The sequence below is a fragment of the Neophocaena asiaeorientalis genome, unplaced genomic scaffold (genome assembly GCF_003031525.2).
Source record: "Neophocaena asiaeorientalis asiaeorientalis breed wild unplaced genomic scaffold, Neophocaena_asiaeorientalis_V1.1 scaffold24, whole genome shotgun sequence".
Lineage (NCBI taxonomy): Eukaryota > Metazoa > Chordata > Mammalia > Artiodactyla > Phocoenidae > Neophocaena > Neophocaena asiaeorientalis.
The window spans coordinates 667,116-694,581 of record NW_020185317.1 but is presented as its reverse complement, the minus strand read 5'-3'; the positions used below and the strand labels follow the sequence as shown (position 1 = coordinate 694,581).

General features: G+C 32.8%; 2 protein-coding genes across 2 annotated transcripts in view; both read right to left on the bottom strand.

Moving 5' to 3' along the window:
• DNAH7 (dynein axonemal heavy chain 7) overlaps positions 1 to 3,169 on the bottom strand; it is a 284,014-nt gene extending 280,845 nt beyond the window's left edge. Inside the window, exons 1-2 of the mRNA XM_024733634.1 lie at positions 2,975 to 3,169; positions 2,029 to 2,097 (exon numbers count right to left, since the gene is read on the bottom strand). The gene's annotated coding sequence lies outside the window, so the exon portion shown is untranslated. The remainder of the gene's footprint in view (positions 1 to 2,028; positions 2,098 to 2,974) is intronic.
• A 144-nt stretch (positions 3,170 to 3,313) lies between these two features.
• The window catches only part of STK17B (serine/threonine kinase 17b), a 30,866-nt gene continuing 6,713 nt past the window's right edge, over positions 3,314 to 27,466 (bottom strand). The window contains exons 2-8 of the mRNA XM_024733633.1: positions 24,189 to 24,354; positions 18,675 to 18,887; positions 11,321 to 11,465; positions 10,077 to 10,203; positions 8,580 to 8,628; positions 7,209 to 7,388; positions 3,314 to 5,619 (exon numbers count right to left, since the gene is read on the bottom strand). Coding sequence (XP_024589401.1) covers positions 5,337 to 5,619; positions 7,209 to 7,388; positions 8,580 to 8,628; positions 10,077 to 10,203; positions 11,321 to 11,465; positions 18,675 to 18,887; positions 24,189 to 24,310 — 1,119 coding nt within the window. The 5' untranslated portion in view covers positions 24,311 to 24,354 and the 3' untranslated portion in view covers positions 3,314 to 5,336. The remainder of the gene's footprint in view (positions 5,620 to 7,208; positions 7,389 to 8,579; positions 8,629 to 10,076; positions 10,204 to 11,320; positions 11,466 to 18,674; positions 18,888 to 24,188; positions 24,355 to 27,466) is intronic.

Below are 27,466 nucleotides of genomic sequence, written 5' to 3'. Positions count from 1 at the left end.
CTCTCATTTACCATTGCAACAAAAAGAATAAAATACCTAGGAATAAACCTACCTAGGGAGACAAAAGACCTGTATGCAGAAAACTGTAAGACACTGATGAAAGAAATGAAAGACGATACCAACAGATAGAGAGATATACCATGTTCTTGGATTGGAAGAATCAATATTGTGAAAATGACTATACTACCCAAAGCAATCTACAGATTCAATGCAATCCCTATCAAATTACCAATGGCATTTTTTACAGAACTAGAACAAAAAATTTTAAAATTTGTATGGAGACACAAAAGACCCCAAATAGCCAAAGCAGTCTTGAGGGGAAAAAATGGAGCTGGAGGAATCAGACTCCCCGACTTCAGACTATACTACAAAGCTACAGTAATCAAGGCAGTATGGTACTGGCACAAAAACAGAAATATAGATCAATGGAACAAGATAGAAAGCCCAGAGATAAACCTATGCACCTAAAGTCAACTAATCTATGACAAAGGAGGCAAGGATATACCATGGAGTAAAGAGAGTCTCTTCAATAAGTGGTGCTGGGAAAACTGGACAGCTGCATGTAAAAGAATGAAATTAGAACACTCCCTAACACCATTCACAAGAATAAACTCAAAATGAATTCGAGACCTAAATGTAAGACCGGACACTCTAAAACTCTTAGAGGAAAACATAGGAAGAACACTCTTTGACATAAATCACAGCAAGATCTTTTTGATCCACCTCCTAGAGTAATGGAAATAAAAACAAAAATAAACAACTGAAACTAGTGAAACTTCAAAGCTTTTGCACAGCAAAGGAAACCATAAACAAGATGAAAAGACAACCCTCAGAATGGGAGAAAATATTTGCAAATGAATCAACAAAGGATTAATCTCCAAAATATATAAACAGCTCATGCAGCTCAATATTAAAAAAACAAACAACCCAGTCCAAAAATGGGCAGAAGACCTAAATAGATATTTCTACAAAGAAGACATACAGATGGCCAAGAAGCACATGAAAAGCTGCTCAACATCACTAATTATTAGAGAAATGCAAACCAAAACTACAATGAGGTATCACCTCACACCAGTTAGAATGGGCATCATCAGAAAATCTACAAACAACAAATGCTGGAGAGGGTGTGGAGGAAAGGGAACCCTCTTGCACTGTTGGTGGGAATGTAAATTGATAGAGTCACTACCGAGAACAATATGGAGGTTCCTTATAAAACTAAAAATAGAATTACTGTATGATCCAGCAATCCCACTACTGGGCATATACCCAGAGAAAACCATAATTCAAAAAGACACATGCACCCCAGTGTTCACTGCAGCACTATTTACAACACCCAGGTCATGGAAGCAACCTAAATGCCCATCAACAGACAAATGGATAAAGAAGATGTTGTACATATATACAATGGAATATTACTCAGCCATAAAAAGTAACGAAATTGGGTCATTTGTCGAGACGTGGATGGATCTAGAGACTGTCCTACAGAATGAAGTAAGTCAGAAAGAGAAAAACAAATATTGTATATTAACGCATATATGTGGAACCTAGAAAAACGGTACAGATGAACCAGTTTGCAGGGCAGAAATTGAGACACAGGTGCAGAGAACAAATGTATGGAAACCAAGGCAGGGGGAAAGCCGCGGCAGGGGTGGGGATGGTGGTGTGATGAATTGGAAGATTGGGATTGACATGTATACACTGATATGTATAAAACTGATGACTAATAAAGACCCTGCTGTATAAAAAGATAAATAAAATAAAATTCAAAAAAAAAAAGAAAAAAAATTGGGGAGTATCTGTGTGCCAGAAAAATAAGATATGGAACCTGAAGGAAAAGCACTCACAACTGAGAAAAAGTTCCAACTTTTTATCAATGTCTCCTTCCTACAAATTCAATTGTCAAGTCTGCATACCATTTCTCTCTCATCACACTTCATGCTTTTTACATGGTGATTTTATTCATCTTTATGCAACACACAGTGCACTGCCATGCATTGACATTTTCTGAAAGTATCTATTATTACTTACACGAAGTGAACAGACCTTCCTGTTTCCAAATTTGTGTTTTTTCCAGCAGAAAGGATCTAATAAACATACCTGTATTGGAAAGGGAGTTCAAAGATGACGTGTGTCAAAGGCTAGAGAGCCTCCAGGCAAGGAGGTAACAAATTTAGAAATACTTTAAAACAAAGACAACCACAAATTTTAAAAAGTGCTTTTTAATCCTTAACCAAAAGGATAATTAAGTAGATGTAATTTGTGTTTTTACTAGAGTATTCATAACAATGTAGGTCAATATGCCTTAAGCAACATGATTATTGAATAAAAGTTAAGATGGACATTAGTTGTAATTTGTGTGAAATTTATACTTGAGTTTAAAGTTCTTTAAACTTTTATAAAACTATAAACTGATAATAATTCCCCAAGTTGGAAGTCAGATAACTTAATTTTAATACAATATGAAATTAAAGTACACTTGTTTACACAACAATGAATAAGGACAAGTTTCCAAGTCAGATATCAAACGGAAAATTCAAAAATAAACAGAGGAAATGTAAACAGTTATAAAATACCAGCAGTTATATAAATGTTGCTTAAAGCAAGGCTATTCAAAATATGGTCTATGAATGATTTGTGACTCATCCAAAATGAAAGAAAGAACTTGTGCCAGAATGAAAATCTATTTTGTTACTAATTGGCCGACATTTTTTTATAACAAGACTTTCTTGATAAAGGAAGCAATGTGTTGATTTATATTCTGGTACAGGTGCCTCATCTCATTACTGACTGGAGAACAGGTACTGCTTACTTCTTTAAAGTGTCATTATAATTTTACTGCTTAGAGTTAGGTTAACTTTACTGTGGGGGGAAAAAAGTTAAAATGAGACTTATGATTGTCACCTATACCTCATCTTTTTAATCCCATCTATCCAGGGCTCCTATCCAAAAAGCAAATTAAACTTTATAAACTCACCACAATTTAACATTAATCTTCAGATGTGTTACTGACATCTATTCACCTCTTGTTTTCAATCTTGGGAGGAAAAAAATAAGAATTGAGTTATTTGTTAATAAGTTCTCTCTAAAAATTGGTTTATTTTCATATTTCAATCAGAGAAAATAGTTAAATTCACCTTTATAAAAAAACTGAATTTTTATACTGTTTGCATAACCTACTAGTTGCTTTTTTACAATAAAAATTGGTAGGAAAAAAAGGTATGGAAATTTACAACCCTGTGTATTCTATTAACTAAGGGGAAGGAGATAAACTATTAAAAAATTTCTCAGAATAAAAGAAAACTCATATAAAATATTTTTTTAAGAAACAGTTTATAATTCAAAATTTGAACATTTCTTGATTTTTGCTTTTTAGTATGGCATAATTCCTCTGGAAAGTTAAAAATATAATATGGTCTTTTGTCAGAATAATAATTTCCTCTTTCTCCAATGACTTCCTTACTAAGCTTTACCTGCATTAGCTTAATACTGAAGGCAAATAAATGGGCAACAACAATTTAGAAAAAACTCATCAGTTTTAGATACACGAAAGCCCAATTTAGCTTCCGCAATGATTAGTTTATTGAACCGATAAACTACTTCTTAAAGAAGTTAAATGTATATTTACATGTCTTAAGATGAGCTCCTTTGGCACCTGAGTTGAGTACAATATACCAGAATGAAGAATCTCTAAGAGAAAGTTGTCTAAGGACTATATTTCATCTATCTATACATATATACATACACCTATACAAATACATATACACATGTGCACACACACACACACACACGAACAGAAATAACGTTTCCTTTAAGAAATGCTGAGGATGCTGAGAATTCATTTAACCAAGTAAAGTGATCTGACGGTTATTAAAAACAGTTTTAAGTTATTTGGAGTGTTACCAAGTTTCAAGAAGTCAAAACTTTTACAGTAATATATAATTCAAACGGAAAAAACCAAAGGATTTCTTTTGACAAAACCTAATTTCTTTTGATACAGTAACATGGTCATGAATTTACAGTTATATTAACATGGTAACATAACAGAGTTTTTAATAGTCTCCAGGTGGAAAGTCATCAAAGATTACTCAAAAAGGAGTAAATCTTCCCCGCCCCCCACCAACTAGGACCAAACATAGTCACCGGCCACCCAACAAACATTCTGCTGTCCCTGGACTGTGACTTGCACTGGCCCCAGCAAAAGACCATTAAATGCCACTGTGCAGATCTCCTGCTAAGCCTCCTCACTCACTAGGAATTTTACACAAGAACTTTAGAAGAGCTTGATGTCATCCTGCTTTATGAGCATATCCACCTTGCTACTGCTGACTCTGGCACTGTGTTAATAGTACTACTGGTGCCATGATATTTTTTATGCATACTTTTAGAACTCTGAATAATTGGCTTCTATTCTAAGACTTAGAAGAAACCTAAAATTCTGTAAGTTGCATAAGTCTGTCAGCACTTTCTTCTACATTCAATTAATAAATATGTTTGGTTGACTGAAAACAGAGCATACTCAGTTTTACCTAAGCATCTTCTACTCTAGAGATTCTGGAGGACGAAAATCCTCTACACCTCTGTACCCTGTATTCTCCATCTTTTACACCTTGTTAAATCTGACATATGTTGAGAATGGGCAAAAGACATTTGAGCTAAAAATGATGCCATGCTGCTCTTTCCTCTGCTTCAACTTGTATAGAATATCCCTAATCTAGTTTCTAACCCCCTCTCTGCTCTGGTTAAAGGACTGTCTCATATAGCAGACCATATGTAATGGAAATCTTATGCAGTTTCAAAATATCCATGATTGAAAAACATATTCAAGTGTAAAATATCTCTTAAGCATCTATAAAATAGTGTATATTCTTATTTAAACTTGACACTGTTATCCTAAACAAAATTTTGTCAATAGAGGCATGGTATAGAACTTACCTTGGAGAATCTATTAAATTCAAATGTCTTCATTTTGTTCTGTTTACATCAACCATAATATAACCCAAGTTACTTTTACTGATATGTAAAACATTTTAATAAATCCATTTGAACTTCAATTCTTTCATTAACATGTAAACTCACATGTACAATTTTATTTTTTGTCACATATTTAAATATTTTGAGAGCTGATATCTCAGTACAGGAAATGAAATTATGCTAGTAACTAGTAATTTAGCATTAAAACACTTCCCTAAATTCTTCTATGCTAAAGTGCATTTACAATATAAACATGCCATATATGAAGCTATAAACATGCCATATATGAAGCTATAAACCACAATCTCACACTGAAGTGGATTTCAAATCCGACATTCAGTTCAAATGAGTCAAAGAGAAAAGTGCTAACAGAGCAAATCTGAAACAAGTTCATGGGGATTGGGCAATGAGTCATCAAAGCGGAACCTTTTGGACACCATGCTGCTATCCTCCGGGATATTCTCTTTGTCTTCTCGGTCACTGCAGGTTCCATTACAAGAGGGTTTAGAAGTCTTGTCTTCAGAGGACCTTATTGTATGATCCTGACTTTGAGAGGAACTGGAAGTTTCTTCAGGGTGAAACAAGTTTCCAAAGTCCCACTGCTGGAGCCAAGAATGAGAAAGGCAGATTTCGGCTGTTGGTCTTTTCCTTTGAATGAAAACACCAAGGGAAAATTGAGAACCAAAACTCAGGTTGGAAATGTCTGCAGTTCAATATATTATAGACTTATTATTTATTTATTATGAAAATAACACATACTCATAGTACAGAAGGGAATAATAATAGGAAAAGTGGAGTACCTAGAGTTTAATTCTGACATGTGCTGAAAATTCAATTTATCATGGAGCTTATGGATGAGACTATCTAGTCATAAAACTGGAAACATATTTTAGGCTCACAAATAAAGATTAGTAAAATTATAAAGACTCCTGGGTTTACAAACCCTTTGAAGGAAAATATATGTAATTTATAATCTCTATTATTATTTTGTGTTCTTAAAAAGCAGTTAACTGTTAAATCTTGAAAACCAAGGCTATTCTTCAATGACGTTTATCCAACATTTTTAGTTTTTAAATTTTATTTTTGCTTGTGAAAGCAATATGGTCAAATATCACAATATTTCAAAAGGAAGGAAAACACCTATTTATACTCAACTCCAACCTTAACACACCCACCATTACTATCAGAACATAGGTTTCCTTAGTCTTTGATTTTATTGTTCATTTTTTCCTGATAATAAAAATTAAGGTGCTCATTATATAAATTTTAGAATCTAGATGAAAAAATATTTAGGAAGATAAATACTGTTTATAACCAGAAACAAATAGTATTATTGCTATTTCTAATAAATAACCATTCATGTTCAATATACAGCCAGTGAAAGTTTGTTCAGACTTGCGTTAAGCCAGTAAAATAATTAACAAACCTCTGAGGGTTTTTTTCTTAAACAGATAAGGAAACTGAGTCCTCCAGGAGATTAAGTAATTGTAGGAGATAAAAGACCTGACAAGCAACACAACCAGGATCCCAGCCCAAGGCACTATATCACAGCTTCTGCATTACGTACAGCCAGGCCGTTTTAAAGTAAATAGGAGATTGGGATTGACATATATACACTAACATGTATAAAATGGATAACTAATAAGAACCTGCTGTATAAAAAAATAAATACAATAAAATTCAAATAAATAAATAAAGTAAATAGGGCTGATCCAGGTAAAGAAAAGGGAGGTCAGCTTTTTCTTTTCCTGCTTCGAAGTTGCCAATGAATGAGGTAAGAGTCTTAAGACATAGTTTCATGTCCCTTCTTTAGAAGGCGGTCAAAGAGCACCTGCTGCTTAGAAATTTGACAATCAGTAATTTGGACTTGTTATACAACTGTAGTTATTTAACTATAAATCATTCATAACAAAGTCTTACCTTAAGCAGCCATGTGTATTGTAAACCTTATACTTCTAATTATTTTAGGGAATTTCAGGGATTAGTAGCAGGTTGAGAGAGAAATAACCCAAATCTTCTCTTCAGTTCAAGACTTCCTGTTACATATTGTGTATTGTCTATGTTTGAACTTATGGATTATTATTTAATGATCTCTCATACCACCTCTCTCCCCATTTTACCTGAAACTTGAGAGCATACATCTAGTAATTTTATACTGTTTTAGAGTATATCTTTCTTAATAGTCATATATAATTCATTTTATAATAGTATTTAAACAAATTAATGTTATTACTTACTCTGGATTTTTTACTAAAAGGCTCTGGATGAAGTCTGTGGCCAGCTGTGAAACTGATGAAAAAGTTTCTTCTGAATAATCTACATTAACTTGGGAAATATTGAGGTATGTTTCTTGATTATCTTCTCCCACAAATGGGGATGTATGAGTTAACAACATATATGTTATTATACCAACGTTCCTGAAAAAACAAATAAGGGAGAAGATGGGAACTTAAAATGTGTGCTAATCTTAAAACACCTATATAAAGTCAAATTGATTCTCAACATATCCCTGTCCTCAAAACTTGAACAGTTAAACTACAGATTTTAAATTGCTTTTCAAAGTTCCTACGGTATACTACTAAAACTGAAATAATTATGTTATCTCAAAGTTTGCCTCACAGAAAAATAATATGAGGGAATGCACATGTGTGTTATATAATTATAAATATGATGTATTAAACATATATCATTATATCTACAGTCTGCCCTTCACACAGATACCTATGTTATCAAGTACACAAAGCTGCCCTGAGCAGCATTTCCCAAATGGTGTCCAATGACACAGTAATGGTCTGTGAGACATAAACAGGATACCATGCAAACAGAATCTGCAGGTTTGATAAAGCACAATATTGGGCAGGCAGATTTTTTTTTCATTGCAAAACGTTTAGAACCGTAAATATGTTAATGACAACTCCTGTGTTCAGGAACCAGAAAAAGACAATACATATAGTACCTATTTCACCCAATTATTTAGCCACAGGACCCTTTTTTCTTGGCAAATCCATTACAGTCCCAAACACAGAACACAGGGAATAAGTCTAAACTCTTCTACTTGGCCTTACGGAGTCAGTCTTCCACTGTGGTCCCAACTGAAGTTCCAGTATCAATGCCAGTTCTACTCTATGACATTCTCTCTGTGTCAGCCACACAAACTCACAATACCTGAGAAATATACTCTCATAAAACTAAACTTTGCATGGCTCTGACCTCATTTTTCTGCTGAGCAAATACCTTCCCTAGTTCTCCTAGACCTAGACCAGATGTCTCCCAACTGGTGCTTGTCTGCTAATTCCCCCATGCTTATTAAATAGCATTTTATCTTTTTTATAGAACATGTAACACAGTACTGTGGCTATTTTGTTCTTTTACCAGAAGGGGTCTTCCTCCAGGAAAAGGATTTTCCTATTTATACCTGCACCTTTGGCTCACAGCCAGAGTGTTATTAAAAAGAATGAACAGGCAAATGTTTTCCTGTGGCATAATAATAATACTTGAATAAAATCTTTTAAAGAAAGCTTTATTATTTACTTCTGGAACCAAAGAACCCTAGAATATATGCTAACCAGCTTTTAATAAAGGCATTCAAGTGATTAACAAAATCTTACCACATGTCTGTTGCTGTGGTAATAGGATCATAGTTCAGGATTTCTGGAGCTGAAAGAGAAAATAAAATTCAATACTGACAAATTAAAAAATGTGAAAATTACTTTATATTAAACTGGATTTAATTTTAAAGAACTACCAATATGATCAGTAGAAATTCAGCATAGTATTAATTATCCTGTGATTAGACATTTAAACATATCTAATGTTGAGAAAATTATAGAACCAGATGGTTCAAAAGCACCAATTATATTCTTGAAGTAACCAGTAGCTATGTAGTATTTTTTTTAACCATTGAGATTAATCTCAGGAGAAACAATTATGAAGAAGTAAAATGTTAGAAGCTAGAATCTTTTTACAGTTTAAGTTTTATCACTCTGTTAGGAATTAGTTTGAGTTATTTTATTAGACTGATTTAAGTTTTTCTTCCCAGGGTAAATAGAATCATATGCATTTACAATGACACTATGAGCAAATTAAGCTTCATGGAAGTGCTTTAGATTTTCAAGTAGATTAAATATTCCCTTAAACTACAGAAAACCTAGTTTCCTAAGCAATTAATTTTCCACTGTCTCCTCCCCCACCAAAAACATTTTTTAAAAGGTGCAACATAAATTGTCTATACTTTCTAAACATTACCATAAATTTCAAATCAGTAGAGTCCAAACTAGGATCCGTGATTGAATAACTTTTTTGTTTCACAGTATAGTTTCATAATTTTTCCAAAGAGAGATTGTTTCTTAAAGCTTAACAATTTTGTTAAAGCCTTTGAGTCACATATGTTGTCAGCCTCCATTGCACCACCTACCACCTTTTCACATACTTCTGTGAGCTGTTTTATCTCCAATTACAATCATTATTCTAGGACATGGTAGCCTCTATTAGCATTCAGAAGTTAGTAATTTGCTTTGCTTTTCATTTTGGGAAAGTCAGCTGCCTAGCTGAGTAGCACTTGTTCTGTTTACTTGTATCTTTTCAATGCGTGCATGGGACTATCAATATGAGCAACAACAAAAAAATGTAAAAAACTTGTTACTATAAATTAAAATACTTTATGTACTGCTTCATACAAGTTAAAAAATCTTTCATCTGCATGATCTTATTTGTTGATTTAGTACAGTATTCCTAGATTATCTAACTATAGGTTCTTTTTGACACCCCTATGAAACAGGCTTCAAACACAGTAACATTTGCTTCTGTTTTCCTCTTTTTCCATTTTTTCCTGCTCCCTAACTTCCCTTTTACCTATGTTTCTCTATGTACAAAGCTTTTACACACAAACATTAAACTTTTAACTTATATGTCCACTGTCCTGTAAATTGTTGTGAATGTCTCAATTCGCTACAGTTCATTTAAATGTGTCATAAGCAAATTTCAATGCACTAAAATATCTGAGCCAAATATATCCTGGAATTATATGCCCTAAAATATAGTTCTATACAGATATCATTTAGTTAATACATTTCAAGATGGTATAGAAAGTAAAAAGAAATTCTTACCCAAGTATTCTGGTGTTCCCATGATTTCCCGAAGTTCACATGCATTCCCTATTTTTCGAGACATTCCAAAATCTACAATTTTTATGTCCCCAAGAGGGTATATGCTGCTCAGTAATATATTCTGTGGCTAACAAAGCACAACAAAACAATGATAAGTAATACAAAACAATAAAAGAATACTAATCTCAGATCAGAGGTAAATTAAGTGGAACTTATAGTTTAGCTATTAAACATTTTATCGAGTCATCCATCGAACACTTACTGAACTACTACTTAGGAGAAGCTATATATTCAATGATAAAGTAAAAAATATACTCCAAGAGGCTTCTTGGTTTGAATAAAAAAGATGGGTACATAGATTAATTGATTATGAGATATAGAATACTCAGTAGTAAAGACTACTTAATTCTGCCCATTAGAAAGTCCAACAAACCTTTGCAGTAGAGATGATGCTTAAGCTGAACCTTAAAGGATAAATAGAAGTATGCCAGTTAGAAAAGTGTTCTGGGGAATAGCATGACAGAAGGCATGAAGGAATAAAAATGCATATATTTCCAGGAACATAATGGTTCAATACACTGTGATGGTTCTGGGTCTGACCATTCCCAGGTTTCTACATGAGATAGAAAGAGGCGTGGTGGGGTAAATGAAAGGGAGATTGTCCAGGAAGAGAAGAGTCCAATGTTCAAACAATAAGAGACAGTTTGATCCAGATTTTAACGTCCTTGTATGGCTGAAGAGGAAGGATAAGGAGAAAGGATAGTAACATGAGAGGCTGAAGTGGCATCTCAGGGATTGGGAAGGGGCCTGAATGGTCTGGGGGCAGTGGGGGGAAAGGAGAAGCCAAAAGACTGAAAGCCTCAAGGGAAAGATGAATGAGTATAATGGGAGCAAAGGAGTGAGGACTAGTAGGTTATCTTCAAGATGGAAATCAAAATTAAGTATTTTAGAGACAGACAGTTTTATAAGATAGAAAGGTCCAGGATGTGGCAGTAAGAGTGGGATGGAGTAGGATTAGAACATATAGTAATGATGGTTTTTAAGAGCCCAGTGATTAATCTGAGCTGCTCACACATGCAGTCTTCTCTCTGCCAATACAGAATTAGTCCATGTAGCAAATGTGCAGTCTAGACAAGCATGATCTGACTGTTGTTTCCTCTCAACACCAGCCTGCAATTAATTGTGCAAAGCAAGAGCAGAGAAGGAACAGAGATGTAGTGTTACTTAAAATCACATTACATTACCTTTAAATCAAGGTGTACAATGTTATTCTGATGTAGATAATAAACTCCTTCAAGTATTTGTTTAATGAGTCTGATAATGTCATTTTCAGAGACCATTTCAGCCAACTCAGGTAAACACAGATTGAAAATTTCTCCACCTGCAGCACTGAATAAAATTCAAACAACAGAAACTTGAAAAATCATTGACCTAAAAATGACAACTTTTAAATACTGTATACCTTTAATTAAAAGACAAGGCCATCGAAACTTTATTCTCTCTATATACACACATTTAATGGGGGGGTGGTCCTGGGTGGGGGGGAATCTTTAAGGAATAAAATAAATAAGAATATTTCAAATTCTGGGTGCTAGTACTTATTTATGAGCTCAGCTCTGTTCTATTCTACTCATTTATTCATTATATATAAATACAGTTATCAGCTATGTATAGATACAGATATTTTGATCCTCATGACAATCAAGTGAGGTAGGTGGTTATCATTCGCATTTTACAGATAAAGAAATAAGTACAAAGAGGTTAAGCTACTTGTACAAGGTCACATAGTAAATGGGGGTTGGGGGGACAGAATCTGAATAATATGGATGAGAATCTGCATTCTTTACCAATATCCTGTATTGCAGCTTCACAAAGAATACTTGGGGCCAGAACCCATATCTTAATTGTTTTTTTTTAAGAACTGAAAATCTAAGAATGTTGACAAAAAAAGCATTATGAAAAATTCCTAGGTTTGGAATAAAATGATTTAAATTTAAATCCTAAACCTGCCATTTATCAGCAATATAATTTAGGGTCAATCACTTATTTGAGCTTTCACATCTGTAAAATAGAGATATTACTGAACTCAACAGATTTTTTTTGAGGACTAAATCTAAATAAATGAGATAAAATTTGTCAGCCAGAACATCGTGCAAAAAAATCTAGATGGTTATTAATCAAATTTATAAGGTATGTTTGGGAATATCTCAAGTAAAACCTATTCTATGTAATAAAATAGAAGCTCATTTATTTCACAAAACACTATTTTCCCCCCTTTGGTTCACTGCTGTATCCACAGCATCCAGAACAGTGTCTGACATGTAGAAGGTACTCATTCTCTTAGAATGAGTTCTTTGCTAGGCCCTTTATAAGATACATCTGGTAAGAAGTCAGACCAAATAATTGGAAAGTATAAGAAAACTATACAAAATAATGACTTATATCCACTATTAAGATATGGAACATACCAAAAAAATATGGAAAATACCAGAAAGATCTGAATTCTTCAGTATCTAGCAGTATATGGCAGCATAAATTCATTCTTGAACACTTTATATGTATATACCAACATTTACATTACACTCACTAAAGTTAATTCAGTAGACAGAACCCTCCATTAATTCTAAAATTCAAAATAGAATCTAAGAAAACATATGTAAAGCACTTCCCAGTGCCTAGACCTAAGAGGACAGCAGGTTGCTTATAGAAGTGCCTACTGAAATCAAGACTGCCTGGCTTCCACTCTTTACTCTGCCACTAACGAGCTACCTGAACTGGGAGAAAATGTGTTTCTGTTTCTTCTATTGTAACATAATGATACATAACAAAAAATGATAGCTCCTGCTTCAATGGCTTGTCGTAAGAATCATATTAGATAAACCATGTAAAGTACTGAGTACAACAAATGTTATAAGCCTGAAAGCAGATCATCTGTAAGTATTTAATACAGTATCTGACACATAGTAAATATTCAATAAATATTAGCTATTATTATAATGAGCCAACTAATATTAATTCCAAATCTAGCCAACATCCAGCCTTACTGAATTTGGGGGCTTCTTGTTAAACTCTGATTATGAAGGCAATTTTAAAAGTCTGCTAAATTTAAATTCATTTTTAGAAATACTTACACACATAAAAATGCACATAATATATTCTTAAGTGAAAAAAAGGGTTATAATAGAGTATATTTAGTAGATCACAATTTTGTTTCTACAGGTATACATACATAGACAGAAAAAGAATAATTTTAAAATACAGGAATATGCCATAAAAGTAACCACAGTTTACAAATGATTTCTATTTTCTATACCTTCTAAACTTAACACAATAAATAGGTGTTACTTTTACACCAGGAAAAGTATCCTAAGGGTTTCTTGTTTGTTTATTTCAGTAACAAGATCAAACAAACACTATGATGATCAGCCAATCACACTGTCCCTACCTTTTAGTTTGGCAAGCTGACCAATGTCTTTTGTAGGAATGCCATTTTTCCCACAAAAGAGGGAAAGCTCTTCACCACAGCTCTCCATAGGAGAAGCTATGGTAAATAGAAAATGAGGAGGAGTTAAGAGGAGGGGAAGAACAGATAACATAAGAAGCAGACCGCAGAAGTTAGCGGAAACTGGAAACTGGAAGCATAAATGGAAGCAGAGTGGAGTAGTAGACTAACAGACCCTTTGTTAAAACAAGGCACCCAGAGCGGTGACTACAGAGAAGAAAAGATATCTCTGTAATCAGAGAAGCCACCTATATCATTATCATTGCCCTGGAAGGTAAATTCAGGTATTTCTACTCTCTCTCTCTGTTGAAGAGTTTGCCACCTGAAGGAACTCAACCAAAAAATTTAGAAATTTGGAGTATTCACGTGCTTTTGCTTATGTATTTGTATATGTGTTGTGTACACTGTCTCGTAAATCTATGTGTTATATACTACTTAAATCTACATTTGCCTTTTACAGCTTTCTAACTCACAGTTTAGATATCAGTAGGGAAGTAGAGAATTATCCTTTAGAAGAACTCCCATAACAATAAAGTTAACATGTAAAAGATTAAAATCAGAATATTTTCCTATCCAAAATAATAAATTTCCCTGGGTACTAGAGAGCCAAGATTTTCAGTAAAACAAAGCAATATCTCCCTCATCCATAAATGACAAATCTATGCATATAGCTTTGGAAATCATAGTAAAGATTTTTAAATTAAGTATTTATTTTTAGTGATCAAAATGAAGTAGTTTTAAATTTTTTATATTGAGTATCTTTCAAAATTATATTCCAATGCTAATGAGGGGAAACAAAACCCATGGAATTTCAGAATGGAAAGAAACCAGCCAGAGTATTTCCTGTCTCTAAATTAGAATATGTGAAGTAAATACCAATCTCCCTTTTTGGAGGATTATTTTAAAAATCAAATGAAAATATAAAGTGCTTAGCATGGTGCCTGCCATATAGTAAATGCTCAACATATATTATTGTTGAAATGTTTTGCTATGGTCCTCATCATTTTCTACTGGGTCTATAATATTTACTTAAAGATATTTAATAGGCAACATAAGCTGGTAATTTCTTCACAGAAAGAAATTATTATTTCTCTTCCATATAATTTCATAGAGTTGACTTGATAAACTTATATTTATCCTAACCAATTTCCCCTATCGAACTTTGCTATATCTAGGACAAAGTTCTTGTCCCACATTTTCTACAGATTATACATACATATTCTTTATAATCAATTTTAGTTAGCTCAAAACTCAGCATTGAAAACTTAATGTGCCCAATTAGATAACACCTTCTTTCCAGAAGTTTTTTAAAAAAACTTTGTGTATATTTTATTTAATTATCCAAAAATGCTTTAAAAACATTTGTTATAGAAAAGTTGTTGCCTCACGGAGAGTGAAGATGGTTTGACTCAACTACCCTCAAAAATTTCCCCCAATTTATAAAGATATCTAATACTAACTCCAGAATAGTATTTATATGACTTTTCAAATAGTTAAAGAAAGGGCTAAAGAATAATTTAGACTTTATAACCGGTAATGAAATACTTTCCTGTGGACTAAGTATTAAGATAAAAATAAAAGATTTAGTAATTGTTAAAAACTGTTACATTGACTGCAAGAAGTTAAGTTTAATTCACAAAAGTAAACAAGTTAATTTGGTTCAAACAATTGGTTTAGGTTAAGTGAAGGCAAAACAAAACACAAAAGCAAAAATAAAACAGAGCTATCAGAACCCATAGCTTAATAGTTCCAAAGGAAGATTTAAGTTAGAGTCATATAATTAACAAATAGTACCTTTTTAAAGTAATTCTGTACCATCCATATAAAGAGAAATTTGACAACACCTAATACAAGCACATATGCATTTACTCCCGGACCTTGCAATCACATTTATAGGAATTTACGCCAAAACTATACCTCCACAAATGATGGCCATCCAAAGAAGACTGAACAAATGGTACACCATACAGTGGAGAACTATACAGGCATTTAAAAAATAGCAATAATAATAATAATATTAAAAAAGATGTCTATGAATATGAAATGATTTCCAGGATATAATGTTATTTGAAAAAAAGCAAGGCACAAAAAGGCATATATGCTATTTTTTCTGTAAGAAAGAAAGGGAAGTATACATATATACAAATTTGCCTATATTTGCAAGAAGAAACACATAAAGAATGAGCCAGAAACTAATAAATATGGTTACCTATAAGGTTGAGTGCGAAGAGAGTGGAAAGGATAGGAATGACAATAAGACTTTGTAGGATACTTTTATAATAATTCAAACAAATAGCATTAATGGTTACCAAAATCACTAGATAAAAAGCTGTTAAACAACAGAATATTCACAGTGTTAAAATATTACCACATAGGTTGCTTATTAATTATAAAGGGGAACATGTTCCTTACAATGTGGAGGGCTGGCAGACTCCACCTTAGCCATGTTCTAATTAGAAAAACCAATAATGGAACAATCCGAATGTAATTGTCACCTCATGTTTTACAATAAGAAATACACATGATCGTCCACAATGTCCCCTTGCCAAAAATATTTAACCTAAATCTAGTCATGAGAAAACAAACACACGAATCCAGGATGTAGAATACTTCATGTGAAAACAGATACAGATTTCCCCCACAAAAGACAATGCCAGGAAAAATAAAGTGACTAAAGAAGTTTAGCAATCAAATATAATGTGTAAGTCTTGATTGGCTCTGGTACCGGAATTAAAAAAAAATAGGTCCATAAGACATTTCAGGGATAATCCAAAACATTTAAATATGAACTATATATTTGATGATAGTACCAGATTAATATTAACTTTCTTAGTTTTGATACTGGTATTGGTTATGTAAAAGAATGCCATTACTCTTCAGAACAAATACTCTGGCAAGTGAAGAAGAAATATCATGATACCTACAACTTTCAAATAGTTTGGCAAATATGGCAAAATGCCAACATTCGGTGAATCGAGCTAAAGATTATGAGTGTTAATTGTACTGGTCTTTCAACATCTCTGTAGACTTAAAATTTTCTCAAATAAAAAAGTCAGGGAAGAAAAATGAGTATGCAGAATAGTTTGAAAAGAATATCAAATTGGCAACAGTAATTAGAGTAAAGGATTCCACTGTTTTATTTTTACCACATAAAAAATTATGCCACCTTATTTTACATAGCTAAACCTGCCCAACACATTTTTACCTTTGGTTGAGATTGTGTGATGTGACAAGGCCACCTCAAAAGTGATAGGCATAGTAATAAATTTTAATAGGTCCTAGTTGCTCTGGTAATATATTTATCCACTCACATTTACTGATTGCTTGCTACATTTCAGCCACGAGATACAGTTCAGCCCTTACAGAACTCAGTTTACTGGGTAGGGTATCTGAATTAATTTTCAGAGTATGAACAAGGTCCATCCATAAAATGTGTTAAAACTTTTTGATGTATTTTGTTGTTGCTATTAGGATGAGCACCCCCAAGAGAGGATTTTATGAAAGTGGTCAATGCTCCTATTGTATACTCACTCTCCAAACCTAGTATTCCATTAAGTACTGTTTTTGAAAAATATTAGCTACTGTTCACATACTTCAAACATGCAGATGTCATGCAAGTAGATAACTTTTTAAAGGTCAGCTTAAGAATTTGACAAAAATAAACCAAAAATGTATGAAAATGAAATCCTATTGGTAGAATCCCGGTCTTCTCTGCGATTCTAATTTATTTTGAAGGTACTATAATATACCGTAATTGGTATGTTGCTGTTCTGGGAGATATACATAGTATTCATTCTTAAACAAACTACTTGTAGGTTTAGCATTTTGCAAAATAAGCATTTTCATTTACAAGTTCACTCTAGGCAATCATCTTTCCTGGTACAAAAATATTTAGATTTTTAAATAAATATATAAGCAAACCTATTCATCCCTTAAAATAACTGAACCCTAAAACTTGACTAATATACTTCTATTTTATTTATTTATTTTTTTGCGGTATGCGGGCCTCTCACTGTTGTGGCCTCTCCCGTTGCGGAGCAAAGGCTCCGGACGCGCAGGCTCAGCGGCCATGGCTTACGGGCCCAGCCACTCCACGGCATGTGGGACCTTCCCGGACCAGGGCACGAACCTGTGTCCCCTGCATCGGCAGGCAGACTCTCAATCACTGCGCCACCAGGGAAGCCCCTGACTAATATACTTTTAAATTCAAAAAGACAATAGTGCAGTTAGCTACTAAAAAGAATTACTATATTTATAATTTTTTTTTGCTAAAACACCTCTTTAGTTTTTTTTTATAAAAACTATTTTGTAATAAACTATCAGAACCTAAAGTACACTAAGCATAAACTTAGCTGGTCTCTACTAAGTGTTGCAAATGTTCAGATACACATTTTACATAATTATAATAAATGTGTCAGACTGTCACATTTTAGAGTAACACATCAATAACAACACTGTTTTAGAGTAACATGTCAACATATTGGTTAACAAGCCAGTTAGTTTAACCCGACTTGACAAATTATTGAAATCTAGGTGTTTTCAACTTTTCACTGACTTGTGGGACGAGATATATATTTTTTCTTATTGCTATAATTCCTAACATAGTGTTTTGCACATCACACATACTAAATACATGTGTTTTTTTTAACGAACTATGTGGTTTACCTTTCATTCATGCAAGTTTACCTTTTTATTCTCCTTGGGTCACTTCCTTGGATGTGCTTTTCAAATAATTGAATATACAAATTATTTCAATCCTATTTGCCCACCAGATTGTTTTGCAGAAAACCTCATCAATTTTCTGTGCCATTAGCAATGAAAGTATACTCATTTCACCATATTCCGCAAACACAGTATTGTCATTTGTGTACTGAATGCTGTTTAATTAGTTTTTGGGTATGTGTGTGAGGCTGCACATTAAGTTTTGTGAAAACATATAAATATACACTATGTTCCTCTAATATTTTATCGACAGGAATCTTTACAAGTTCTTGTCTTACTTTTATCATTCTTGTTCTTGACATTTCAAGCAACCTTATCCAACAATTAAAATAGGTACTATAAATTTACTTCAATTTTTAAAAATGTATACTTACTGTTCCAATATCAAAATGATTTCATTTGTATTTTCATAGACTTCATGAAGATTAATTACATGGGGACAGGACTTTGCCAATTCAAGTACTGCAATCTCATGCAGAATCTCTGCTCGACAATCCTGTCCTCTTCTTCTCTTTTTCAGAAATTTTGCAGCATATTCTTGACCAGTAGATTTTGATATACATTGTCTGACCACAGCAAATTTTCCTCTGGGGGCAAAAGTGAGGACAATCAATTTTAACTTTTCCATAGAGAACAATATTAGTATAACACAGATACTGTTATACCTCCAACTCTGTCCATCCTTTCAAATATTCATGTCATCAGGAATTTATCTTTGTTCTCTTAACCTAATCAACTACGGTATGTATTTTTATAAAATTTATAGTACTATCACATGAAAATATAAATGGCAAATGTAATAACAAGATAAGACAATTATATTTATTCTTTACTATCCTATCATTAATATGATACATTACTATTGTAGGGGGAGATCTAATTTGCCTACCAACTCCATGCCATACTCTTGATATAAATTATTGTGTTTAAGTATCACAACAATCCTACATAGTAAATATTATTCTGTTTGGCAGACTCCAGAGAAGATATGTATCTTGGTCTATTTTCAAAGACCAAGAGTTTCACATTAACCCTCTATGAAAAATTTTAGCTTTCCTTCAAATGAAAAAAATTAAATGCAGAAATGGGTATTTGACTTATTTACTTTTATTAGTGTAATCATTCTGCCTTTCAACATCACTTTTAACAAGCTTTGAAGCTTTCTATCACAATTTGTCAATTGTTCTACCAGAGTATCTCTTAGTATTGCTCAGTACCATGAAGCTTATAACAGATACCAAAGGTATATACATCTTACGGAGAGTATCCAAAGACACTTCATGATCAAGTAAGAAAATTCATGGTTATCAGTAGCTACGTACAAACACACCATTAAGGTCATATTTATCATTTTAGGAATAAACGCGTTTTACCTCTCTCCAATAACAGTGCTCAACATTTCAGCCAAAAGTTTAAAAGACTGGCAAATGATGTATTCTAAGCCTATAGTTGCCCAAAATTTAGTTTCTCAAAGACCTAAGCTACTTTGAGTCAGACTATTTTAAGAAACTAATAAAAGCTATTGACTGCCTACCCAGAAAAATGTACACATACCCTTATATAGAAAGTTTTACATATAATTTCAGACGGTTTTCAGATTTCAAAGACCATCCATAAGCTTCCTAAGCCTGGTCCGGGGGTCCAAAATTAACACCTTCTATCCTAAGGCTCAAATGACTCACTGGATACTAACAAATCAGGTATAAATAAAAACCTATCTTTAATACACTTGGGTTTTGGGGTGGGAGTCGGGGACAGAATAAATTGCTTGACTGTATTTTTACTTGCTATTCTCAAGCAGCAGGATGACAAAGATCCCTACTGTTTATATCCCAAATTTCCTCAAAATTGGTGCCAATGAAAAGCACTGGAAACCAACCTGAGAAGGTATAGTTACTAATGCAAAAAACTATTTTTTAAAAAAGTGGCCAAGCTATAATTTGCTTCTTTTACATTTATCAAAATAAATATCAACTCAGAAAATTTGCATGCACAAACTTGATTTTTTGATAGAACTTTTCATTTAAGATTTGAGAATGCTTAATTTATTATTTTACTTATTTATTTAATATCTTTATTGGAGTCTAATTGCTTTACAACGGTGTATTAGTTTCTGCTTTATGAGAATGCTTAATTTAAATTATATTTTCTTACTATATACAAAAGGAATACAAATCAGTGCATTTTAATGACCACACACACAAAGTTAATCAGTCCCTTTGTTTTATACTCAAACTGCCCATGTTTTATAGATTTTATGCTGGATAAACGGAGTCAAATTAAGAGTAAATGACTCATGAAAGGTTATATATGGAAATGGAGTAGCACGACTTAAATTGTGGAATGTGAAATCCTAGCTTTCTCTTCTGACCATTACAAAACAATTCCTCCCTTTAAGATAGTTTTTTTTTAAAGAGGTAAATTCACTTTTGCCAACTCTTAGATTTAGAAGTGAAAATTTGTCTAAAACAAAAAGGAAACTTTGAGTCTTATGAAGAAATTCACCTTGTAAAACTTAGGAAACAAACTAGTTAGCCAAGAAATCTGTCCATCTGAAAAAGTTTATAGTACCAATTATGACAATTAAGTTCTGCTGTAATTTTACAATTATATCTATAAGCCAGAATTTTCTCAGGAACAAAGAGCAAAATTAAATAATAACACTTTTACCTAATTGTTTCAGGTATTCTTATGAGGCTTACAAGTATAGTACTCATTAATGCAAAGCAAAGATGACCAAATGATATTGGTAATAATTTGCCAATGTTCACCACTAAGTAAAAGCTCCATGAGGGCAGAAACCCTATCTGTCCTAATTACTACAGTAATTATAAAATCTACACTTTGCTAACTCATAATAGGAACTGAATATCTGTTGAATGAATGCAAGAGTTATGAACCTACTATAGTACCATACATTGTGCTACTTTGTATACTGTACTTAAAGCATTTACATTTTTAAAGTTTATTTGAGACTCAAATAAAATTTTACATATTCATTTATGTACTGTTAAATAAGGTAAACATTTTTACCATAATTATCAGATGACTTAGGGAAAAAAAGCAAGTATTCGTTTTCCATTCTAAAATGCTAATTGTCATTTAGAAGTATCAAAAATAATATTTAATATATAATGTTCCTATATCAAATTTAACAGAAACATTTAAGAAAATTTAAAACCCTTAACAATAGCACTTAATTCATACCCTAAAAAGGCAAGGCTGTCTAGATTTCCCAGCAGCTAAAAGGCCTTGTTAGTTACCCTTCTACATTCTAGAATAGACAATAAAATGTGAAAGGACGGGGGAGGGTAAGCCACAAAGGAAGCTGACGTTTATTTTTGCATCTGCCTCACCCTTCTAACCACAAGAAGTCCTATGAAACCTTGATTCAGTTGGGGGAGGGGTGGAAAAAACTCAACCAACATGTTAAAAAACAGGAACAATGCAAAGTTTTTTGAGAACAATCAAAAATGAACTGTTAACTTTTACATATTTTCTTCTAAGTTGCTGAAGAAAAATAAATTCTAAAACACTAACATCTTAAAATTAATTAAAAAACTGATTTATAAAGATAATTCTGTAATCACCACATGCTAGAATTATATGTTTGTATGCTTCAAAATGTACGAGCCTCAGAAGAAACAAGATTATGATACTAATTTTCACTTTGCAAAAGTATGGGATAATATCAAAATTGGTAAAATATTGAAAGAATTTAAAGCAAGTTCATGGCACATGAAAGGGCACAATTTCCAATTTATCAAGGTTTACTAATTAGACACATCAATATTTACCATGTAACTCATTAGCCCATATCAATTAAAAGAAAAAAGTTAGGTCTCTTTCATGAAGGTATTAGAAGATGAAATATTAGCCATCTGAATTTGTTTTCATCAGATTCTACCATGAATTTTTGCTCTAAAATGTTGTATACTGAGTCAAGTTTATGACTGTGATTTATGATGGCACCCCATTTACAAAACTTAGAATTATTAATATTGTTCTCAAAGTTTAAGTTCTCCAAAACCCTCAAAGAAAAAAAATTAGTCTTTCTAGCTCCGACACAGGCTATTTCAATAAAGTTTTGTTGTATTCTAGATGATAAGATATTGACAATACTGTGTCCATTCTAGACTTTCTCATTTTAAAACTGATGATGAAAAAAATACAAAGTGGTCCAGAAGAGGATAACTGGATCAAGGAAGGCTCTCTGAAAATCAGGTCATAAGATGACCATTTAAGGAAACTGGCAACATTTTGCTATATTCAAATCTCTGAAGGGTTTTTACATGGACATTATATGCAGCTACAAAAGGAGAACTATGTATAGTGGGTAGAGGTTAGCAGAATAGAAAACAGAATTCTGTGCCTAAGAGGTGCCCACAAAATGGAACAGACCATTCTGAGGTAGTGAGTTCCATCATTGAAGCATTCAAATTGAGGCTGGGTAAAACACTTGTCAGGAAAATTTTAGAAAAGACTGCTGCACTGCATAAAAAAATTACATTAGAAGGCCACTGACCACTGAAGTTCTTCCAATGTAAAGATTCTATGACTATTTAATGAATAGTGAGATACAACTAAAAGAACACTTACTCTTTCCTGTATAATGCAAAGAGAAATAATACAGATTTAGAACTAAACTATTTCTTGAAAACATTCTGAAAGGGTTTTGAAACTATATTTTATAAAAAAAATAAACCATTAGAAGACTCAAATATTTTGCACACAAAATTAAATAAATATGACAGGAATACTGAAATATGCTTTCACATTTAGTTCTTAGTCTGATGAGGTGGATATTATCACCCTCATTCTGCAAAAGAAAGACTGCATCCAATATCTGACAAGTGAAAAAGCCAGGACTGGCCTTTATCCTTGACATAAAAGACCACCAAGAATAGAATTACTTGCCATGGTTCAGTCAATTTTTGTTTTCACATTGAGATTTTCAAAGATAAAAAATCATTCACACTATTTTACTGTGCATCTATCAATACAAACACGGACTTTTACCATTTTAATGTAAAAATCAAACTGAAAACAGAAAATGATCATCATCCTACCACCCTTTGTTAAGTGTTTTTAATTTAAAGCTCAAAATGCTGAATAAATAACAAATTATTTGGTATATCTTTTGTAACTTTCATATATATTAAAATGGTAGTGCTAAATGGTCTCACAATCTCAGTTCACTCCTTGGTCTGAAGGAATTTACACCTTCGTTAACCCAAAACAGATTAGTACCAGTGTAAATACAGGTTTTACTTACAGTACATGCATTGTTTGTCATACAGAATTATACTATCTAATATGAGTTAATTCATTTTGTTTAGAAAAGAGAAGGAGAATCTCCATATTCATTTTTTTTAGCCCAGCACAATACCCTAATTAAAAATTTTTTTATTCAACAAAAACTTCTATGGTGTTCTACTAAATACTTTACAAATATTAACTAGTTTAATCCTCACAACAACCATATAAAATAGATAACAATTATCTTCATCCCTGGTTCTCAGATGAGGAAACTACAGAACCAAGAGGTACAGTAATTTAATTGAGGTTAAATAGTAAATGGCAGAGCCCAAACTTGGATGTGGCAGTCCACTGTGCTAAGCTGCCTCTTCCCATGCACAGCCTCAAGTAAGAACCCTGACTTCCTACCATGGGCTCTGAAGCGAGGTGGGATGTATCCTATATGCTCACTAACCCTCCACGGATTTGATTTCCAAGTCAGTTAAGACTAAACCCTGTAAAACATCAGCAGAGATGAGGACTTTTCTTTCTAATCACTGCAAAATAATCATCAAGTGAGTTTTATGAAAGTATAGACACAGAAATCCTAAATGTGAATTTAAACACATACACATCAAAAGTTTCCTTACCTTCCTAGCTCTTTGGATGTAAGTGTATAAAAATTACTAAAGTTTTCCATTTTAATTGGAGTTTGAGGAGTTGTAGTTAGCAAGCCCGAAATACTTCGACACTCAAATCTTCTCCTCGACATGTTAGATGACTCTCAGGTAGGCTTCTTCAGTCACTTATTTTTACCTATTTAAAAATAGAGAAGATGCAGGATATAACTTAAATGCAATTAAGAAAAAAAAAGATGTTATCTCAGATAGGATGTGCGTTATATTATACAGCTCAAAATATAGCTATAAGATACAACCAAAAAAAAAGAAGAAAGAAAGAAGATTTAAGAGCATATTCTACCCAGAAGGAAGAAAAACAAAAAGCATACACATAAACTGGTATCTCCTCTATGGTACTTGAACTAAGATACTGACTTCATTTCAGAATAAAACTACTGAAAAATCCTGTAAGACCTCCCAAATTCTTAAAAAAACAGTTAAAATAAAATTGTAATACAATCATTCAATCTCTTTTTTAAAAAACATTAAAAAAATTTTTTTTAATTTCATTTTTAAACTCTCATTCTTTAAAGTTATATCTTCACATAACAAGATAATTTAACACAGCATGATTATAACACATAATTATAACACATAACAAGAAAATTTATAACACATAACAAGATAATTTAACACAGCATGATTATAACACAAATGATTATTCATTTTACATTTAATTTCACATGGCCAAACAAATTTGACGGTAAAATCACATGTGAGTTATGTTACTGACATGTGAATGACTACGAGAAATGGACTTGTTTCATAGGCCTTAGAGGCAGAACACAGCACAGAGCCTGCTATGCATGAAGAGCTCTATAATTTTGTTGGATGAGTGAGTGACCACACATAAAGCCTTATTCTAGAGTTCTAATCTGTAACTGAAGCTCATATTTATCTGGAACTTTATGAGTATTCAGTTTTAACATTAAAACTACTATTTCATATTAATTGAATTCATATAATAACAGCAGACTATATATTTAAGATATGCCTGACTTTTCTGCTATGCCTATCTAATAAGAAATCCAGTATTCTTCTTCTAGCACCCGCTTATAAGAGGGTGTAGTTAGCAAAATGTGTCTCTGACACATTTTTCCTCCCCTTACTTCCTACTTGACATGTTCTGTTCTTTATCTTCCTAAATTCAAATGCCACCTATATTCAACTTAGCAAGTACGCAGTATGATTAGAGGGGAGTGTTTTCAGTTTCTGTGGCCTTTGAAAAAACAAAGCCCTAACTAGTTTTGAGGTACATCTCTAGTATTCCAAAAGTAGCGGTGTAGAATTCTGAAAATAACATTTGGACTGAATCACATCTGGGTCTGAATCCCATTTATCCGTCATACCAGCTATGAGACATTTAACTTTGCTAATGTTATGGGGTGAATTATGTCCCTTCCCTCATAATTCATATATTGAAGTCCTAACCCTCTAGTACCTCAGAAAGTGACTGTATTTGGAGAAAGGGTAATTAAATTAAAATGAGGTCATTAGGGTGTGCCCTAATCCAAGAGTACAGGTGGCCTTATGAAAAAAATGAGATTAGGATACAGAAACATGTAGAGGGAAGATCATGTGAAAACATAGGGAGAAGCCCATCTACAAGAAACCAGCCCTGCTGACACCTTGATTCCAAAATTCTACTCTCCAGAATTGTAAGAAAATAAATTACTATTGCTTAAGTCACCTGATGTACAGTACTTTGTTGTGGCAGCCTAGCAAAGTAATACAGCTACTTTAAAAAAGAAAGAAATATTTCAAATGTGTAGGAAGGGATACAAATATAACAAACACTTGGGGTTTTCAATCTTACTACTTAGCCATATTTTGTTTAAATTAAAAATAAATAAGGCAACATAGACACAGAGTCGGTCCCTTCTTTCCATCCCACTAGCACTGGGTAGGAGAGCTTATCATCTCCTTGCCAACATTTGCCCCATTCAGACAGTTTTGTGGTTTAGTTTGCATTTCTCTGATTACTAGTGAGGACAGCTTCAATTCTGCTGCCCCTAAAGTATGGATGAATTATAGAATGTATCTGGCAGTACTCTAAATATTAAAAATTAAAATATGATGAACTCACATAGAATCACACTGGTACAGTGCTAGTCACGAAAGCACATCATGATTGTTCAATAAATAAACACTGTTACTATTCTACTGAAAGATGCTCTCCACACTCCTCTGCCATTGTTGAATAGCTGGACCCTATATTTCCACATACAAAACTCTCACCCCAAGTTAGCTTAAACTCAACTCTTAAATTCTGTCTTTTTATTCTGTTTTGATGAACTATTTGTATACTTTTAGCTCTGATGGCACTCAGTTTCATTGGTCACATATTCTTCTCTGAAAAATCAATACGGTTACCAATTTCTATGCTCAACATTTTTTTCTTCAGGTTATCTTTGGACTTTTAAGATTTTTTCCCCTAAATTTAAGTCTATGAATTTGCATGCTTATGACCACATTTATACATAGAAAAAAGGGATATACCTGTATTATAGATACAAATTGGGCTACATTCCCAACATGGTTCCAAATCAGGCCTTAGGAAACATGAGCACAAGAACATGTCAAATTCACTCATATAGAGAGAGTACAGGCTCTTGATTCTAAGATGTTCACCTCATCTAGATTCTAGAATCTAAGATGTTTATCTCATGCTGTAATATATCAGCTAAAAAGTGACCTATTCATAAGAATCTAGTAGAATGGAGATATATTTTATAAATAATTTTCTGCTCTCACGTTTCAAAAGAATCAATATGGATCTTAGATATACTCAAAGACTTATGTTTAATGAAGCATGATTTATAATAGTTAAAAAAATATAAAGCCTGTAGAATGAATGAATCCCAAAGTCCAACAATAGGGAAATGGCTAAATATACCTAAATAATAGGATATTATACACCTGATAAAAATTGTGCTTTCAAAGAATATTTTTAACTCATATAATACTAAATGAAAAAAGGAAGACAAAACTTTACATACAATATGATAATTTTGTCATATAAAGTATATGTATTTGTTATATATAATTTTTGATATGTTACATAATTTTGTTAAATATAAAAGCAAATAGAGGAAAATACTGGAAAACTATGGCAACATATTAAGAGTGGTTATCTTTGGGTGGTGAGATTATGGCAGTATTTATACTTTCCTGTGTTTAAGTTATCTACACCAAGCAGGTATAGGCGAAAACTAATAAATGCCTTTGGGTAAAAAAGATGGCTTTGA